General features: G+C 36.9%; 3 protein-coding genes across 14 annotated transcripts; all 3 read right to left on the reverse strand.

Annotated features, from left to right (window-relative positions):
- Nucleotides 1-153: 153 nt before the first annotated feature.
- On the reverse strand, nt 154-5,393 carry LOC117624948 (filament-like plant protein). 7 transcript variants are annotated; one of them, XM_034356520.1, is made up of 6 exons: nt 5,107-5,393; nt 4,474-4,549; nt 3,964-4,121; nt 2,621-2,813; nt 866-2,277; nt 154-738 (listed from the first exon to the last, which is right to left on the reverse strand). In XM_034356520.1, the coding sequence occupies exons 3-6, from the start codon at nt 4,069-4,071 to the stop codon at nt 340-342; spliced, it is 2,112 nt and encodes a 703-aa protein (XP_034212411.1). In that variant the 5' UTR covers nt 4,072-4,121; nt 4,474-4,549; nt 5,107-5,393; the 3' UTR covers nt 154-339. The 7 variants fall into 7 exon arrangements, with proteins under 7 accessions (XP_034212411.1, XP_034212377.1, XP_034212385.1 ...); XM_034356486.1 differs by having other exon boundaries at nt 2,621-2,816; XM_034356494.1 differs by lacking the exon at nt 5,107-5,393 and adding an exon at nt 4,886-5,081 and having other exon boundaries at nt 2,621-2,816.
- Nucleotides 5,394-5,958: 565 nt separating this feature from the next.
- On the reverse strand, nt 5,959-12,438 carry LOC117625001 (FBD-associated F-box protein At5g38590-like). 6 transcript variants are annotated; one of them, XR_004585400.1, is made up of 7 exons: nt 11,971-12,438; nt 10,321-11,327; nt 10,078-10,224; nt 9,375-9,935; nt 8,992-9,055; nt 6,604-6,750; nt 5,959-6,465 (listed from the first exon to the last, which is right to left on the reverse strand). XR_004585400.1 is itself a non-coding variant. In XM_034356569.1 (3 exons), the coding sequence occupies exons 1-3, from the start codon at nt 11,260-11,262 to the stop codon at nt 6,157-6,159; spliced, it is 1,398 nt and encodes a 465-aa protein (XP_034212460.1). In that variant the 5' UTR covers nt 11,263-11,327; the 3' UTR covers nt 5,959-6,156. The 6 variants fall into 6 exon arrangements, 2 of the variants coding, with proteins under 2 accessions (XP_034212460.1, XP_034212447.1); XR_004585403.1 differs by lacking the exon at nt 10,321-11,327 and adding an exon at nt 11,646-11,781; XR_004585402.1 differs by lacking the exon at nt 10,321-11,327 and having other exon boundaries at nt 11,971-12,434.
- Nucleotides 12,439-15,212: 2,774 nt separating this feature from the next.
- LOC117625036 lies at nt 15,213-18,341 on the reverse strand. Its single transcript, XM_034356602.1, has 4 exons — nt 18,263-18,341; nt 16,158-16,302; nt 15,924-16,070; nt 15,213-15,724 (listed from the first exon to the last, which is right to left on the reverse strand). The coding sequence occupies exons 2-4, from the start codon at nt 16,170-16,172 to the stop codon at nt 15,416-15,418; spliced, it is 471 nt and encodes a 156-aa protein (XP_034212493.1). The 5' UTR covers nt 16,173-16,302; nt 18,263-18,341; the 3' UTR covers nt 15,213-15,415.
- Between the last annotated feature and the right edge of the window lie 1,283 nt (nt 18,342-19,624).

Below are 19,624 nucleotides of genomic sequence, written 5' to 3' on the forward strand. Positions count from 1 at the left end.
ACAATCTTCACTCATCAATTCTTCCTGCATATTCCAAAACTTATATGCCCCCCTAAAAAGGAAAGAGCTGATATTCCAAATTGGAATTCCCTTAGAAATATACTTCACCAACAATTTTAGAAAGTGTGTGGTACCGAAACAGGAAGAAGAACATTTTAGGGCAAATCTGTGGACATTCAGAGCTTGATCCATTACTGTTCATTTGAAATCAAAATGTGCCAATTAATCAGCATTTAATTAGCAACCTTTAAAATACATTGAAGCACTAAATTCTCTGTAATACAAACCCAGAAAATCAATTATATCTATTGTTTTTCTCTTCTAAAAAATGAATCTTGGCTAAATTTCTAGTCGTATCCCACTCTTAGTTCGAGAGAAGAACTTTGCGAACCCGTTTCGATTCTTCTCAGAACTGACATGAGTTGACAATACAGTAGACGAGGTTGATGAAGATGAAGATGGTGGTGAAGTATCCTCATTTCTATTTACTGAAGGACCACAACTCTCATCAGCTGGTTTTGACCCAGAATCTCTTTTAGGTGAAAATGTCACATTAGAATGAAACTTCCACTGGTCATCAGCTTTAGGAATCTGTGGTGCAACAGCAGAGAACCCTGGTATGTTTGCAGTGTCAATCAGGAAATCTTCTAGTGTTGCTAGAGATTTCAGTTGATTCCCAAGAGATGCTATTGTCTTCTGACACTCGGCAAGCTTTCCAGCAGCTACAGCTAGGTCTTCCTGGAAAATTAGTAGCAACACCACATTAAATTTTACGGCATATTATTTTTGTTTTAACTTGATGAATGATTTGAATAATCAAAATTTAGACATGTAATGTAGATAGTTTCAGTCTTTGATCACCAACCTGCTTTATCTTCAATTCACCATTCGAGCAAGCATTTTTCTGAACATTGACTTCTTCATTTTTTCTTGATAGCTCTTCCTCTAAACTTTGACATTTGACAGCAATTTCTGCTGATAAAGCCCTCTCCCTTTGAAGCTCTGCTTCTAAGAAATTAACCTTAGCAGACATGGTCAGCGCCTCTGCTTCCATGCTAATCAGCTGAGACTCAATTGTCTGTTTTGATTCTCTTGCACTATTTAGCTCCTTTTGTAACTCCTCCAACTTCATTTCTGCTTCTTTTAGCTGAAACTCTGCTGCCTCAAAACATTCTTGACTTTTGGCTAAAGCAGTTTGTAGTTCACCTTTCTCTACTTCCAGCTTTTCTTTCTCTACTTCCAACTTTTCTAACAAGTGCTCTAGTTCGGCTGTTCGATGACTCATAGCTTCAAGTTCAGCTTTCTCTACCTCCAACTTTTCTTTCTCTACTTCCAAATTTTCTAACTTATCCTCTAATTCAGCTGTCCGATGACTCATGGCTTCAAGTTCAGCTCTCAAGGCACTTTCTTCATTATTGGACTGATTAATTATGGCTTCTGATTCCAGGCAACTAGTTCCAATCTCAGTCTGTGGCAATGAAGCAAGTCGTTCCATCTCAAGAAAATCATCCATAAGATCAATATCAACAGAGGAGGCTGGCAAATTTCTGTTAACAGCCTTTTCATTCTTGAATTGATCAAGCTCAGCAACCAGGGCCGACGCCCACGAGTCAGAGAAATTCAGGTCACGCTTGTTTGGCTCTGAGACATTCATCTTTTGAGAATCTATCTCCATCATGTTTAGCCGTTCTCCACTGTCCGATTGACTATCCATGCAAGACTCCACATAAATTGAGGAAGCAGCACTGGATTTATGATCATGAACTAAAGGTATTTTGCAACCCAAAGCTTTTAGCCTCCGGCACTCAGCTTCAAGCTTCGCAAGCTTCCTTATACTCTCCAAGTGTTGCTTACTGGCTGTTTCAGCTGCTTGAGTACTCAAGTCCCTCTCAATTGTCCTGATTTCCAACTCCTCTGCTTGAGACAGTAGCTCAAGCTTGAGGGCTGAGTTTTCTTTTTCCAAAGATTGAAGCTTATGAGAAAGATGAGGATCCACAAAAGCAGAAACTTCAGATCTATTAGCTTCTGCTTTTCTCTGGAGCTCAATAATTTGACTTTCAAGCTCTAATTTGGTAGACTCCCAGTCACGGGTTTTCTTAACCACAGCTTCCTGTATGGCTTGTTCCTGCTCCTCTCTTGCTTGTCTAAGCTGCCTTACACATTCCTTGAGGGCCCCATCAAGATGGCTTACCCGATCTTCCAGGGCCGAGTTTTGCTGCATCGTAGCTTCAAGTTCTAGCTTAAAAACGGTCGCCTCATTTTCAGCCTTTTCCCAGCCTATATTGACATCAAAACTAGATCGCTTTTATATATAAAAAGGTGACAACATTATAAATCATTAGAAATATAGAATTTGTTGTTGAGATTTGGCTAAAATTATCCTAGACGTCCCACTTACACGATCTCTTAAATTTGGAAACATTATGTGTACAAAACCATTGCACTCAGAAATTTCACAAATCTTTAAAATTTCATCCTCATCATTATGTGGACAAAACCATTCCTTGTACAGGAGACAAGACACAAGGGTTTCAGAGAGCTGTTCTTCATGTTTAAAAATTTGAAAACAAATTAGCAGAGTTGGTATGTTATATGTCAAATTATTGCTACACACTATTACCTGCAACAGCTTCTTCAGCAACTTTGGCATGCTGCTTCACCAAGTCTTCTTTGGCACTAACATTCACAAGAGCAGCTGATAATCTCTCTGTTAGACTCTTCACACTATCATTAACATCTTCAGCATTGGATGCAGCTTTTGATGTGACTTCGGGTGATTGAGTGTCATGATTAGGAGATGCCTTAAGTGCCTCCTGCTACAATGATAACATAAGAAATAATACTCAAGTTAAACACGCAAAAAATCATAGTTCAGATTACACGGACAACAAAACAACACCTAATAGAAGCGCTTGCAAATCACCCAAAGGTATCTTAAGAAAAGGAAAGGAAATAGCATTTGTTTAATATCTAGAGTGATATGAAACATTATGAAAACTTAAAATCTTATAAATGGTTAAATCAAAATGGCTGCTGTTATGTATGCATGCACACAGCCACACTACAAGATACCCTTTGTTTCTCTTTTGAGTGTGTAAGATGTTCTCAAATACCAGTAATTATTTAGTTTTGAGGGGACTGTGTCTGTAAGGTGTCCTCTGAGTACCAATAAAACTCATTTGACATCAAGTCTCTGCCACTTGAGCTAAGACATGGCGTCGATACCATATCAAGACAAGGAAGACACTAAATAAGCAGGAGAGAAGATAACAGATAAGGGGTATCCCAAACAGGAAATGCAACTTAATTGTTTGGTTGCATAAGCAGACATAAATTTCTAATGCAAAGCTATAAGGAATGCCAAACACAAATTTCAAATCAAAATAGCCAAATCCAATCTTATAGTTATTTAAAACACTTACTCATTCTAGGCAATTAATCAAAATAGACGCATCTCACGCATGTTTTAGGAAATTAAGTTATGTTACAAAATGAGATACAGATGTAGGACGGGAAATCAATCAACATGTGCATGAGGGGAGGGTACTTGATCTGTGTCCTCATGTCATAGACAGTCTATTCCAGACAACAAAGTAATGTACAGAAGAGTATCCATCCACTGAAAAACAATTTTCAACTTTTGAAGGGCATAAAGATTCATCAGTAAAGCACGGCTTTATGTGGAAGATTGATGCCTTGATGGCTAAATATGTGGTAATAGCAAACGGAAGTATAATTTCAAATTTCCAAAATTCCATTAAGACCATGCAGAAGATGAAAATTTACCGGAAAGGAAGGAATCCACACCAAAAAAAAAAAAAAGATAGGGAGGAAATCAGTTCAAGTGAATGCAGAGCATTCTAGGTGAATTACCTAGTTAACTGCCCAGAGAACAATTCGTGCAAGCTTTGCAGAAGTAAGATTTAACTCAAATTTTGTGGTAGTCAGGGTTCAGCTACCTACCTGTTCATCAGAGTACCTCTCAGAGTGTGAAGATACTGAACCTGAACTGTCAGTTTCTCCAGAGCTCTTCTCAGAAGACTTCTTCTTCCACAACCACTTGCGATCCATCTAATGTTCTATTGTCCAACTTCCCAACTAGCACTTCACAGAATGTTTATCTGTACACACATTACAATTTTACAGACAAGTCATCAAAAACCCACCACAAATCCTCTTCAAAGTTGCAGGAAACAAAAGAAGTAAGCCTAAATAGATATCTAATTTATTGGTTGTTGCTGGAAAGTGGAACTCCAACCAATTTAGCCGAGCCTTTTAATAACAGAAAGCATTGTTCTTTCCAGCAAATCGAAAGCATTTAAAGAGAAAGAAGACTTCGCTTATCATTCTCTCAGCTTTGCTTCAAATCCACTCCAAAACCATCTACCCCAACAACAAATATTACGACATTATAAGAATCAAAATGGATCTCTGAATAGCTCAATAGCACGAATAAGAGTATATATAACACACCCAAACACAGACTTGCTCGCTTTGAAGATGGAAGGATTTGTAGCTCCAGCATCACATCGAACGCAATCAAGTGCTTCTGAAATGCCATAAAGTTGTGTAATCACTAAAAAGCAAAGACCCATTTTTTAAATCACAAAAACAGAACTACCCAATTGATAAATTGATGAAATGTTGCAGAATATCCACTTTCAAAAGACAAAATTCGCATGAATACAACAGTGCTTGTACCAGAACATACCCAAAAAGAAATGGAAGAAACCAAATTACCCAACACAAAAGCTCCCATTTACCAGCAACCCATCAATGCAAAAAGACACAGAACCCTCCTCACTTACCCAGAAACCCTCAGAATTCAGATGCATATAAAATTCAGCTAAGAAAGATTAAAAAGAGCAGAACCCAGATCAAATACCTTTGACTAGAGGAGACCCCAACAACCTAAAGAGTAGATGGAAGCCCAGTAATAACAAGAAGTAAATGAAAAGTAGGTTTCAAACTTCAAACTTGAGACTTAAGATTACAGACCATAATAATGAGGAGCAATAAAATAAGACTGCAAAAATCTGTAGAATGTCAGATAACAACTAAAAGTAGCAGATAATGTGGGTTTCTATTTCTTGTTTTCTACTTTACCTTTTTGGGTACTCGGAAATATAAAAGAAAAAAGAGACGAGCATGTGCTTGTTTGTGGATATCAAGCTGTGAAGATGGAGAGAGTGAGCAGAAACCTCAAAATCCACTTTTTCAGCTTTTCTTTTATTCAAAATTGAAAATGGTTTTCTCTCATTTGTTTATTGTGTGGCTGGATTTTGAAATCCAGCTACCCTTATTCCCCGCCCATAATCGCGATTGATTATTTGTAGAAAATGTAGCAGCAGCAGTTTTTTTATTTTTGAAAATAATATTTTAATGGCAATTAAGTTAATTTGTTGCAATATTCCATATTGCAGAGAAGCTGGGTCCTATTTTCTTGTCGCCAACCGGCTTTTCAACACTGTTCTTTATTGTTTGTATTGGTCACTGGGCCACAGCCATAGGGAAGGAATCTTTAGCATGAAGCCGAGCTTGACGTGGACATAATCTTCTTGGCTGATTTCATGATCCCATGGAGGAAATTCGAGGCTCAAATTTTTTGTTTTGGTTGAAAAATTTGGCGAAGGGCAACCATTACATTGTTTTTCAAAATATTAAATATAATATTTGAGAAAAACTTGTATATCATGGTGATGTTTCAATTTTTTAACTAAGCATTACAATTTTCGTCCCTTTCTGGACAATACATAGGCGTGAGCTTGTAGTTTTTATTAGTATTATTATTTTTTGCATACAATATATATTATTGTAGTTATTTATTTTTCATTTTGTCATTAGTATTATTATTTTTTTGCATACAAAAGATATTAATTATTGTATTCTGTACAATGTACAATACACAGGTAAGTGTCGAGGTTTCAAAATACATATAGAAAAAGGAAAACAACACCATGCAAATGACATGTCCTTTCTCATTTTGTCTCCAACTCCAACTCATTCAAGAATCTACATATTGCAAGAAATCAATCAAGTACCAAAACTGTCATCCTTGTTCACCACACAAACATTATTTCGGAAAATGTCAGAAATAAATAGTAGCAAATTACATGCCGCAAAAAGTCTGTAGCAAAGAGGACTAAACAAGTGAAATCACACAATAACTAACTCAGCTCCTGGAGGTAGTTTTCCTCCAATCTGCAAGGCCCGCTTTCTTGTTGCCCTCAATTTTTTCTGGGTTGTAACAAATTCAGACAATAGAGCGGATTCTTCAACGACAACCTTTTTGAGATTGACGATAAACGTTTCAAGTGCAACGGCATTCTCAGTGAAGTACATGGCAAGATCAGTGTCGATAATAGACCCAACGAACCCAGAAAATTTCACCACCTTAAGGCACTGATGAGGACATTTATTAACCTTCTGCATATTGCTCTTACACGAGTCGCGTGCCCATCCTAACTGCACAAGGACATAACAAAAGCTTACCAATCTACCTTGGAAAGTTCATTCCACATAAATCAATTAAACTTTCACAGTTCTCAAACCATTATATAATCCAACTATTAACATTTTATGATATACTGAAAATAAATTTACCTTCAATGTAAATCCATGCAAGAAAGGAGACCGCTCTATCAATTTAGTCAAAAAGAGGAGGCTTAGCCGATCAGTTGCAATAACACTCAATGATAAGTCCTTGAGACTAGTTAATTCTGGAAATTCTGGGAGCCACTCCCCTCCATTCTGAAAGATGAAAAGTTAAGTTAAAATTTGGAAAATAATATATATTGAATTATTTCATATACCTACCGCACTCAGATTCATGTGCAAGTTGAGAGTCACCAGTTGAGGAATACAACTTTTAACCGAAAGAAAAGGTGTAATTATAGACCTAGTACTTTCTGCAAGAGATACATTAACAAGCAAGGGTGCATGCCTCAAACGAATACCTTTACTAAAACCCAGCAACCCTCGATAAATAAACGACACGAGATTAGGAGCCCAAATCTCAACTAATCCTAAAGACGTACACTCATTTGTAGGAACTTCAACCAGAGTGATGAACCAGCAACTTTCAAATTTACTAATTGATCTGAGCAAGAAACGCAGAGATGCTCAAGGAGTTCACAGTAGGACAGAAAGTGCTCAACAAGTTCGCCCGTTATATTTACAAAGGACAAAGAGAGGTGTTTAAGGGACTTGATGCATGAAATACTGAAAGGGCTTCTAAATAGCTTATCTGGAAAGACATAACTGGGAGAAGAATAACGAGACCATCTGCCTGCTTACAAATCTATCTCAAGGCCTTGAACTCTCCTCCACATTGCAAATTCAATCCAATTGTCGATTTCAGAACTACTAGGACTGGAGTTGGGTGAGGAAGAATGAATTTGGAATTCATCTAAGGATGGACCCTGGTGCAATTGCAAGACTTTCACCCAATTGTAACTAGATGTTGTTTTCACTCGTTTTCTTTTCTTCTGTGGTTTGGATAATGCATCTATATCATCGAAGTTGAGAGTCGTAATCTGTTTCCACAGAAAGACCCACCTCTTAGAGAGGACACAAGTCCTTGCTGCTTCCCTAATACCCAATAGGGAAAGAATGCTAATTAGAATGGCATCTGGTAGCTGACTGATCTGATCCTCCTCTGAATAATTCTCTTCCTTATCACCCAAATTGATTGGAATCTTTTGTCGTTTCCTGTATGTCCATCCAGAATGCTCAGCCTTTCTTTTCGGCATCGAAGTTGGAACACCCTTGTTATTAATTTACTCTCTTCTTAAATGTTACAATGTAATCAAATAAGCTACAAGGAAGTGGAGCAAACCAATTATTACTAAAACCAACTATCAAACAGATGAAAAGAAGCGATCATCTATAATAAACGAAGAAGGCGAAAAGGTTGGGTTCGTGAATAGAAGTAATCTAAGCTAGTGACTCTAGCAGTGAAAACTTAAAACAAAGAGAAGAAGACAAGACTGCAGATTAAAAGCTGGTGTTTTTCATTCACACCAACGTTTATAAAATCACACTTGTATTTGATTCTGTGTAAATAAAAAAGCAGGGAGCCACTAGTTGATTAAAAGCCCTGCTTTTCATTCAAAACTTTGAAATCTAGACTAACCAAAGCAGCTACCCTATTATTTATAGGCAGCAAACCGACTAAAATCCACTAAACCCAAATCCAAATCCAAGTCCAACTGGGAAACCACATTTCTATTTCCCCTCTTTTTAAAGGAGAAGCGGAACCTTTTCTACTTATTTGGTACAACTACAACATCTAAAGACAATTTTGGATGTAAGCCATGGAACATAATTGCGCCTTTGAAAGAGTAAATCTGACACTGACAGATATTTTGATTTCAAATACGAAAAAGCTGGCGAATTTGATTGAAAATCGTCATGTAACTCAAAACTCAAAACTTATTACAGGAAAAGAAGTTACGCAAATCGAAAGGGAAAAACTTACTTATTTGAGACAGCCGCGGCATAACTGCAACGCCAACCTCTAGCCGCGAAGGGAAATGGGAAATGGGAAGACCAACTTCTGTGGTTTTTGTTTGGAGGGGTAAAAGGGGAATTTCAAACGTGTTGGGTTTAAAATTAAATAGACCCAACTCTTACACAGATGGACGAGATCGGTCCGGTCCGTTTATTAAACACAAAACTTACAAGTAGAGGCCTGCCCAAGAAGGATAAAAAGAAACAAAGGCCTAGCTGGTCGGCCAGAAACACATGAATACTAAAAAAAGAAATAAATAAAACAGGCCTATCATAATGAAAGACCACGGCAGCCACACACATAACCTAAACCTAACCTAATCATGATGTTGGGGTATATAGATTTAGGGTTTAGGGTTTGAAGCAAAGCTGAGTCCACCCCAACAACATATATTACGACATTATAAGAATCAAAATGGATCTTGAATAGCTCAAACGCACGAATAAGAATATATGTAACACACCGAAACACAGACTTACTTGCTCGCTCTGAAGATGGAAGGATTTGTAGCTCCAGCATCACATCCAACGCAATCAAGTGCTTCTGAAATGCCATAAAGAGCAAAGACCCATCTTTTAAATCGCAAAAACAAAACTACCCAATTGATAAATTGATCAAATGTTGCAGAATATCCACTTTCAAAAGACAAAATTCGCATGAATACAACAGTGCTTGTACCAGAACATACCCAAAAAGAAATGGAATAAACCAAATTACCCAACACAAAAGCTCCCATTTACCAGCAACCAATCAATGCAAAAAGACACAGCACCCTCCTCACTTACCCAGAAACCCTCAGAATTCAGATGCATATAAAATTCAGCTAAGAAAGATTAAAAAGAGCAGAACTCAAATCAAATACCTTTGATTGGAGGAGACCCCAACAACTTAAAGAGTAGATGGAAGCCAGTAATAACAAGAAGTAAATGAAAAGTAGGTTTCAAACTTGAGACTTAAGATTACAGACCGTAATAGTGAAGATTTCCACGTCTTCTCCAACAATAATTGGTCATCACGACCATATATTATTTCAATTTCTGAATATGTCAGAAATAAATAATAGCAAATTACATGCTGCAAAAAGTCTGTAGCAAAGAGGACTAAACAAGTGAAATCACACAACAATTAACTCAGCTCCTGGCGGTAGTTTTTCTCCAATCTGCAAGGCCCGCTTTCTTGTTGCCCTCATTTTTTTCTGGGTTGTAACAAATTCAGACAATGGAGTGGATTCTTCAACGACAACCTTTTTGAGATCGATGATAAACGTCTCAAGCGCAACGGCATTCTCAGTGAAGTACGTGGCAAGCTCAGTGTCGATAATAGACCCAACGAACCCAGAAAATTTCACCACCTTAAGGCACTGATGAGGACATTTATTAACCTTCTGCATATTCCTCTGACACGAGTTGCGTACCCATCTTAACTGCACAAGGACATAACAAAAGCTTACGAATCTACCTTGGAAAGTTGATTCCACATAAATGAATTACACTTTCACAGTTCTCAAACCATTATATAAACTTCCCAACTATTAAAATTTTAAGATATACTGAAAATAAATTTACCTTCAATGTAAATCCATGCAAGAAAGGAGACCGCTCTATCAATTTAGTCAAAGCAAGGAGGCTTAGCCGATCAGTTGCGATAACACTCAATGACAAGTCCTTGAGACAAGTAAATTCTGGAAATTCTGGGAGCCACACCCCTCCTCTCTGAAAGATGAAAAGTTAAAGTTAAAATTTGGAATATATATATATATATATATATATATGTAAATAAATAAATATTGAATTATTTCATATACCGACCGAATTCAGATTCATGTGCAAGTTGAGAGTCACCAGCTGAGGAATACAACTTTTAACCGAAAGAAAAGGTGCAATTATAGACCTAGTACTTTCTGCAAGAGATACATTAACAAGCAAGGGTGCATGCCTCAAACGAATACTGTCACAAAAACCCAACATTCCCTTATAAATAAATGACACGAGATTAGGAGCCCAAATCTCAACTAATCCTAAAGACGTACACTCACTTATTTGTAGGAACTTCAACCGGAGTGATGAACCAGCAACTTTCAAATTTACTAATTGATCTGAGCAAGAAACGCAGAGATGCTCAAGGAGTTCACAATAGGATAGAAAATGTTCAACAAGTTCGCCAGTTATATTTACAAAGGACAAAGAGAGGTGTTTAAGGGACTTGATGCAGGAAATACCAAAAGGGCTTCTAAATGGCTTATCTGGAAAGGTATAACTGGGAGAAGAAAAACGAGACCGTCTGCCTGCTTCCAAATCTATCTCAAGGCCTTGAATTCTCCTCCACATTGCAAATTCAATCCAATTGTCGATTTCAGAACTACTAGGACTGGAATCGGGTGACGAAGAATGAATTTGGAATTCATCTAAGGATAGACCCTGGTGCAATTGCAAGACTTGATTCACCCAATTGTAACTAGATGTTGTTTTCACTCGTTTTCTTTTCTTCTGTGGTTTGGATAATGCATCTATATCATCGAAGTTGAGACACGTAATCTGTTTCCACAGAGAGACCCACCTCTTAGAGAGGACACAAGTCCTTGCTGCTTCCCCAATACCCAATAGGGAAAGAATGCTAATTAGAATGGCATCTGGTAGCTGACTGATCTGATCGTCCTCTGAATAATTCTCTTCCTTATCACCCAAATTGATTGGAATCTTTTGTCGTTTCCTGTATGTCCATCCAGAATGCTCAGCCTTTCTTTTCGGCATCGAAGTTGGAACACCCTTGTTATTAATTTACTCTCTTCTTAAATGTTACAATGTAATCAAATAAGCTACAGGAAGTGGAGCAAACCGATTATTACTAAAACCAACTATCAAACTGATGAAAAGAAGCGATCATCTATAATAAATGAAGGCGGCGAAAAAGTTGGGTTCGTGAATACAAGTAATCTAAGCTAGTGACTCTAGCAGTGAAACCTTAAAACAAAAAGAAGAAGACAAGACTGTGTGTTTTTCATTCACACCAACGTTCATAAAATCACACTTGTATTTGATTCTGTGTAAATAAAAAAGCAGGGAGCCAATAGCTGATTAAAAGCCCCTGCTTTTCATTCAAAACTTTGCAATCTAGAATTACCAAAGCAGCTAACCTGTTATTTATAGGCAGCAAACCGACTAAAATGCACCAAATCCAAATCCAAGTCCAACTTGGAAACTACATTTCTATTTCCCTCTTTTTGAAGGAGAAGCGGAACCTTTTCGACTTATTTGGTACAACTACAACATCTAAAGACAATTTTGGATGTAAGCCATGGAACATAATTGCGCCTCTGAAAGAGTAAATCTGACACTGATAGGTATTTTGATTTCAAATACGAAAAAGCCGGCGAATTTGATTGAAAATCGCCATGTAACTCAAAATTCCAAACTTATAACAGGAAATGAAGTTACGAAAATCGAAAGGGAAAAACTTACTTATTTGAGGGGTGGACAGATGCGGCATATCTGCAACGCCAACCTCTAGCCGCGAAGGGAAATGGGAAATGGGAAATGGGGAAAGTCATCAACGGCTCATAAGATCAACTTCTGTGGTTTTTGTTTGGAGGGGTAAAAGGGGAATTTCATACGTGTTTGGGTATGGATAGATACCGTCACATGCTCATTTGTCAGCCAAACTCAATCTATCTCAAACTTGAAATCCAAGTAGAGAAACAAACAGATCTCTCCACTTTCAGCTCCTCGATCGACCATGCCGTCGCCCTCTGTGACAAGATCTCATGTTCTCTGTAGCCCTCTGTGAATTACGGAAGGCTCTGGAGACCATGAGATCTGATAAGAGGCATCTTCTGAGTTCCAGTCACCCCAGAAGAAGACTTGGGTCAGGTGTATCCAAATTCGTACTTTTTTTGAGTGAGGAACTTTCATAACAAATTCTTAAATATTTTTATAGCGTTGATAAAAAGTCATTTATTTAAATATTTAGCAAGACTTTTGCTCTTAATAATCAATCTTAAAAATATTAAAAAGTCATTTATTTAAGACTTAAATGCTAAAATAGTCTTTGTGTTTTACCATGTTGGTCAATTTAATCCCTGTGTTTTTAATTTAGCCAATTTAATTCTTGTGTTTAGGACCATTAGCCAATGTAGTCCATTCCGTTAAAATTGCCATTAAATAAACATAAATTGTTTTTTTTTTGGTAGGTAGAAAACCTATAAACTTATTTGAAATTAATTTTAACATTTTAATTAATTAAAAAATATATTGAAACTTCATTAAAACCAAAACATAACGTTAGGAAAGAAAAAAAAAACAAGATGGGTATAATCAAGGAGGGGGGAGTGGGGCGACGACCAGAGTGGGCTAGAGGATCCGAGCGGCACGGCTGGAGATGGGACAAATGGCCAGGGAATAGTGGGGTTGGGGAAGATCTTGTTGGGACATGGTCGGGTGGTAGGGGTTGTTTCACAGAGAGAGAGAGAGAGAGAGAGAGAGAGAGAGAGAGCTCAGGGGTGGGATTAATTTGTGTTCAGGAGGTAGGTGTGTGTGTAGGGGAGTTGGGGCCTTTGGGTCTGGCTGCGGAAAGTAGCTCGGTGGGTTGTTGTTAGGAGAAAAAGAGAAGAAAGAAGGGTGGTGGGGGTGGGGGCTAGATTGGATGGTGGTATCATCCTTTGATTTTAATTTCTTTTAGTTTTAGATTTTATTATTATTTTGTAACAAGGGGACTAAAAGCCCAGACTAAAATTTTAGATCTTATTTAATTATCCATTTTTAAATTGAATTCAAATATATCTATTTTTTTCATTCATATTTAAACAGTTTTTATATTTTTTAAACATAAATTTAACGGATTGGATCACATTGGCTAACGGTCCTAAACACGAAGATCAAATTGGCCAAATTAAAAACATAGTGATTAAATTGGTCAACATGATAAAACACATGGACTATTTTAACATTTAAGTCTTCATTTAATAAGCTTTTTAAAAGTTATTAACTTTTTGAATACTACCAAACTTTTAAATACTTTTTAAAAGTCATAACTAAATACTACCAAACTTTTAAAAATGCTTTTTAAAAGTCACAATTGAATATTACTAGACTTTTATATACTATTCAAAAGTCTAAATTGAATACCTCCATACTTTTAAATTTTATAAAAATTATTAAAAGTTTGAATTGAATACACCCTTAGATTCAAAAGCTAAGGATGAGTTAGGTGGTGATGATCGGCACCATCAAGGGGTATAATCATCCATTCTTTTTTTCGATTTATTTTTCTAGAATAATACATTTTTGTTTTGTTTTTATTTTTTGTCAAGATTTTGTGTTGTTTTTATTTTTTGTCAAGATTTTGTTTTGTTTTTTTGCTGATATTTTTGCCAAATACTTAAAGGCCTTGGTGGACTGAACTGGATCAGACTTTTTCAATTAAAATGGACTATAATCCAATCCTAGCTGTTGTTTGGTGGGCCTAAATACATTGTGGGACTGGTTAGGCCTCATATTTCGATAGAATACCAATCCAGCGAGGGAGGGTTTTGTAAACCTAAGTGAAACCGTGGGTTTCGAAGCCTCGCCTCCGCCTTTCGTTGCTTAGAGCACCTCTTCTTTTCATCGTCTTCTTTTCTTCTTCATCTTTGTCTCTGATTTTCTCCACCTCTCTATCTCCTTTTGGCTTCAATTTTATTTATTTATTTTCTGTTGTTAATTTTGGTTAATGGGTTGATCGATGCCTTCGCCTGAGACTTCAGCAACACCGATGAACGACGACTCCGACTCCGACTCCATCAACACTAATGAACGACAAGGTAAAGAGAAACAAACTTATTATGTTGAAGAAAGGAAATGGTGTAGTTATTTATTTATGTTCAAGCAGAAACTAGATTGACAAAGAATCTAAATAGGCAAGAAATTGTATGTGTACTTTGTGGTTTCTGGTGGTTTTCTGATTAGGCCAGATTTGATGAGAAATTTTGGTTTTTCTAATTGGCGATGGATTGGAATTCCTAGTTTGTAAATCTCTGTTTCGGTTGCTGAATATGCAAAATTGAAAATTTTGAGAGTTTTTGGCCTTTTCACTTTTGGGCATTGAAAAGTTTGACAGATAGTGCTGAAAAAGGTAGCAGTCTATTATGCCTTGCATATCTTTGTGTGTTTTTTACGAGAGTAAGATAGCTGTCTTGTAATAAGATAAATGGTAATGTTATATATGATCAATTCTTTGTGGTTAGGGTTAGGGTTTCTCTAAAGAAAGTATGGTTAGGGTTTCTCCAAAGAGGTGTGACTGTGAGACTAGAGCGGGTTAGGTTAGGAGGAAGCCGTGGAGTGATACGAGAAATGATTTTTGTATATTCTTTTGTGTTATTGTTTTAAAAAATAAAACTTAGTTCTGTACTTTTAATTAGAAGATTGGTCCATACTGTACGCTTGAATATGTTGGATTAGCAAGCCAGGATGCATCTTGTAGTTGTCTAGTTTGTTGTTTGTTTTTACGTTACCTTGTCGCATGAGGCATCAATGGCTCATTTGTTGCAAGCTACATTTATAATTGTATTAGCACTACCCCTTAGTCACAAGTTGTTAAACCTTCGTATTTTGGCTCACTTGCCAAATCTTATTGTAGTTATTTATTTTTCATTTTGTCATTAGCATTATTAATTTTTTTGCACACAGAATATATTATTGTATTCTAAAATGGAAAACAAGACCATGCGAATCACATGTCCTTCTTCATTTTGTCTCCAACTCATTCAAGAATCTACATATTGGAAGAAATCAATCAAGTACCTAAACTGCCATCCTTGTTCACCACACAAACATTATTTCAATTTCGGAAAATGTCAGAAATAAATAGTAGCAAATTACATGCTGCAAAAAGTGTATCACGTCTGTAGCAAAGAGGATTAAACAAGTGAAATTACAAAACAATTAACTCAGTTCCTGGAGGTAGTTTTTTACCTATCTGCAAAGCACGCTTTCTTGCTGCCCTCAATTGTTTCTGGGTTGTAACAAATTCAGACAACAGAGTGGATTCTTCAACGACAACCTTTCTGAGATCGACGAGAAACGTTTCAAGCGCAACGGCATTCTCAGTGAAGTACATGGCAAGCTCAGTGTCGATACTAGACCCAACGAACCCAGAAAATTTCACCACCTTAAGGCACTGATGAGGACATTTATTAACCTTCTGCAAATTCCTCAGACATGGCACTCGTGCCCATCTTAGCTGCACAAGGACAAAAACAATAGCTTATCAATCTACCTTAGACAAGTTAATTTCACATATACAAGTTTCAAAAACCACAGAAAAACAATACAACTTTTAGAAGTTTGTGTGCATAAACATGAATCAACAAAAACCTTTCTGAAACCATTAAATAAACTTCCCAACTTTAAATTGTAAGACATGCTGAAAATAAATTTACATCCAATGTAAATCTATGCAAGAAAGGAGACCGCTCTATCAATTTAGTCAAATTAAGGAGGCTTTGCCGATCACTTGCGACAACATTCAATGTTAAGTCCTTGAGACAAGTTAATTCTGGAAATTCTGGGTGCCTCACCATTGCACTCTGACAGATGAAAAGCAAATTTTGAAAATAAAGTCTATATATATATATAATAATAATAATAAATACTGAATTATTTCATATACTGACCATATTCAGATTCATGTGCAAGTTGAGATTGAGAGTCACCAGCTGAGGAAGACAACTTTTAACCGGAAGAAAAGTTGGAACTATAGACCTAGTACTTTCTGCAAGTGATACATTTACAAGCAAGGGTGCATGCCTCAAACGAATACTGTCATAGAAACCCAGCATTCCGTGATAAATAAATGACACGAGATTAGGAGCACAAATCTCAATTTTTTCTAAATATATACAGTCACTTATTTGTAGGAACTTCAACCGGAGTGACAAACCGGCAACTTTCAAAGTTACTAATTGATCCGAGCAAGAAACGCAAAGATGCTCAAGGAGTTCACAATTGGATAGAAAGTGCTCAACAAGTTCACCGGTTATGTTTACAAATGACAAGGAGAGGTGTTTAAGGGACTTGATGCAGGAAACGCCGAAAGGTCTTCTAAATGGCTTATCTGGAAAGATATAACTGGCAGCTGAGGAATACAACTTTTAACCGAAAGAAAAGGTGCAATTATAGACCTAGTACTTTCTGCAAGAGATACATTAACAAGCAAGGGTGCATGCCTCAAACGAATACTGTCACAAAAACCCAACATTCCCTTATAAATAAATGATACGAGATTAGGAGCCCAAATCTCAACTAATCCTAAAGACGTACACTCACTTATTTGTAGGAAATTCAACCGGAGTGATGAACCAGCAACTTTCAAATTTACTAATTGATCTGAGCAAGAAATGCAGAGATGCTCAAGGAGTTCACAGTAGGATAGAAAGTGCTAAACAAGTTCGCCGGTTATATTTACAAAGGACGAAGAGAGGTGTTTAAGGGACTTGATGCAGGAAATACCAAAAGGGCTTCTAAATGGCTTATCTGGAAAGATATAACTGGGAGAAGAAAAACGAGACCGTCTGCCTGCTTCCAAATCTATCTCAAGGCCTTGAACTCTCCTCCACATTGCAAATTCAATCCAATTGTCGATTTCAGAACTACTAGGACTGTAATCGAGTGAGGAAGAACGAATTTTGAATTCATCTAAGGATGGACCCTGGTGCAATTGCAAGACTTGATTCACCCAATTGTAACTAGATGTTGTTTTCACTCGTTGCCTTCTTTTCTTCTGTGGTTTGGATAATGCATCTATATCATCGAAGTTGAGACAAGTAATCTGTTTCCACACACAGATCCACCTCTTAGAGAGGACACAAGTTCTTGCTGCTTCCCTAATACCCAATAAGGAAAGAATGCTAATTAGAATGACATCTGGTAGCTGACTGATCTGATCCTCCTCCGAATAATTATCTTCCTTATCACCCAAATTGATTGGAATCTTTTGTCGTTTCCCATATGTCCATCCAGAATGCTTAGCCTTTCTTTTCGGCATGGAAGTTAGAACACCCTTGTTATTAATTTACTCTCTTCTTAAATATTACAATGTAATGAAATAAGCTGCAGAAGTGGAGCAAACCGATTGTTACTAAAACCAACTATCAAACACATGAAAAGAAGCGATCATCTATAATAAACGAAGGCGGCGAAAAAGTTGGGTTCGTGAATACAAATAATCTAAGCTAGTGACTCTAGCAGTGAAACCTTAAAACAAAGAAAAGAAGACAAGGCTGCAGATTAAAAGCTGGTGCTGGTGTTTTTCATTCACAACAACGTTTATGAAATCACACTTGTATTTGATTCTGCGTAAATAAAAAGCAGGGAGGAAGCCAATAGCTGATTAAAAGGCCCTGCTTTTCATTCAAAACTTTGCAATCTAGAATTACCAAAGCAGCTACCCTATTATTTATAGGCAGCAAACCGACTAAAATCCAAATCCAAATCCAAATCCAAATCCAAATCCAAGTCCAAATGGAAACTACATTTCTATTTCCCTCTTTTTAAAGGAGAAGCGGAACCTTTTCTACGTATTTGGTACAACTACAACATCTATAGACAATTTTGGATGTAAGCCATGAAACATAATTGCGCCTTTGAAAGAGTAAATCTGACACTGATAGGTATTTTGATTTCAAAAGCTGGCGAATTTGATTGAAAATCGTCATGTAACTCAAAACTCCAAACTTATAACAGGAAATGAAGTTACGCAAATCGAAAGGGAAGAACTTACTTATTTGAGGGGTGGACAGCCTCGGCATATATCTGCAACGCCTCTAGCCGCGAAGGGAAATGGGAAATGGGGAAATGGGAAAGTCATCAACATGGTTTACCCTGTCCCCCAGATGGGATCTCTGTTTTGAGCTGGCTTTCTTTACTGTTATTTGGTTGGGGTCGAGCCAGTTTACTAAACTCCGACGGAGCCTTAGATTTGTCTAGACTCTAGCCCTTAGTGTAATTGGTTTCTGTCTGTGTTCTTGCCGGCTCTGCCAGCTGTGTTGTATTTGTTTCCCTTCTGGGCTGTTTTAAATACAACCACCTCTTTCAGAACTAAAAAATAAAATAAAAAAGACCAACTCTCTGGCGGGTTTCACCTTGATTTTTGTTTGGAGGGGTAAAATGGGAATTTCAAACGTAAGTTGGGTCTAAAATTAAATGGACCGAACTCGGTCCGGTCCATTTAGTAATTCCTACACAAAACTTACAAGTAGAGGCCCGCCCAAAAAAACTTAAAAAAAACAAAGGCCTAGCCGGTCGGCGAGAAACACACGAAGGGCTCGTTTGGGAATGCTTCTTTATGAAGCGCTAATGTAAGTAACGCTTATGCCAGTAGAACTTATGACATAAGGCCTTCTACAAAGAAGAAGTTTGTTGTTTGGATGTTACATTTAAAAGTGCTTTCCCAAAATATTATAATAAATGTAGGAAATAAAAATTAACAGGATTCCAAAATAAAAACACAGCTTTTAAAAGTTGTGAAATGTAAAGATAGTGATGGATTAATAGAAGCTTAAAGGTTTCCATGGGTGTTTTGGCGTCTGTTGGCCTTTTCACGGGTAGTGTTTTGGTTTTAATAGGAGAGAAAAAGTGAGAAAAAAAGAAGAAAGGAAGGGTATCTTGGCATTTAAATATAGGTATTTTCGGCATTTTAAAAGTTTCATTAAAGGGAGCCAAGTGCTTCCCTTGTTTTTGTCCTGCAACGCTTTTAAGAAGAAGCACATCTCAAGTGCTTCTTCTAAAACCACTCCACGTGCTTTTGGATCTCACCCAAAGCGCTTTTGCAATTTTTGCCAAACACCATTTTTAAAAGACAGAAGCGCTTTTACTCATTTAGAAGCACTTTTCGCTGCTCCAAAAGCACTCCCAAACGAGCTCGAATACTAAAAAACTAGCTTCTTCGCATGCGCTTCTGCGTCTGAGAGAGGCTTTTATTTTATTTTATTATATTTATTTAAAAGAATTAAAAATAATAATAGGTAGTTGTGTTCCATAAAAATAGGACATATTATCTAATTTTGTTTTAATATGAAAAAAATGAATTTACCATATTATCCTCATTTAATTAATACTTTCAATTCTTAATGTTTGAATTAAC

Source organism: Prunus dulcis, chromosome 1 (genome assembly GCF_902201215.1).
Source record: "Prunus dulcis chromosome 1, ALMONDv2, whole genome shotgun sequence".
NCBI classification, from domain to species: Eukaryota; Viridiplantae; Streptophyta; class Magnoliopsida; order Rosales; family Rosaceae; genus Prunus; species Prunus dulcis.

Coding starts and splice junctions, on each gene's coding strand:
- LOC117625001 (XM_034356569.1), bottom strand. CDS start 11,262: ATGCCGAAAAGAAAGGCTGAGCATTCTGGATGGACATACAGGAAACGA. Junction 10,225..10,320: donor TGCACATGAATCTGAATTCG/GTCGGTATATGA, acceptor TTCATCTTTCAG/AGAGGAGGGGTGTGGCTCCC. Junction 6,466..10,077: donor TGCATGGATTTACATTGAAG/GTAAATTTATTT, acceptor GTCCTTGTGCAG/TTAGGATGGGCACGCGACTC.
- LOC117624948 (XM_034356510.1), bottom strand. CDS start 4,071: ATGGATCGCAAGTGGTTGTGGAAGAAGAAGTCTTCTGAGAAGAGCTCT. Junction 2,278..2,620: donor TGCTGAAGAAGCTGTTGCAG/GTAATAGTGTGT, acceptor ATGTCAATATAG/GCTGGGAAAAGGCTGAAAAT. Junction 739..865: donor GTGAATTGAAGATAAAGCAG/GTTGGTGATCAA, acceptor CTAATTTTCCAG/GAAGACCTAGCTGTAGCTGC.
- LOC117625036 (XM_034356602.1), bottom strand. Junction 15,725..15,923: donor TGCATAGATTTACATTGGAT/GTAAATTTATTT, acceptor GTCCTTGTGCAG/CTAAGATGGGCACGAGTGCC.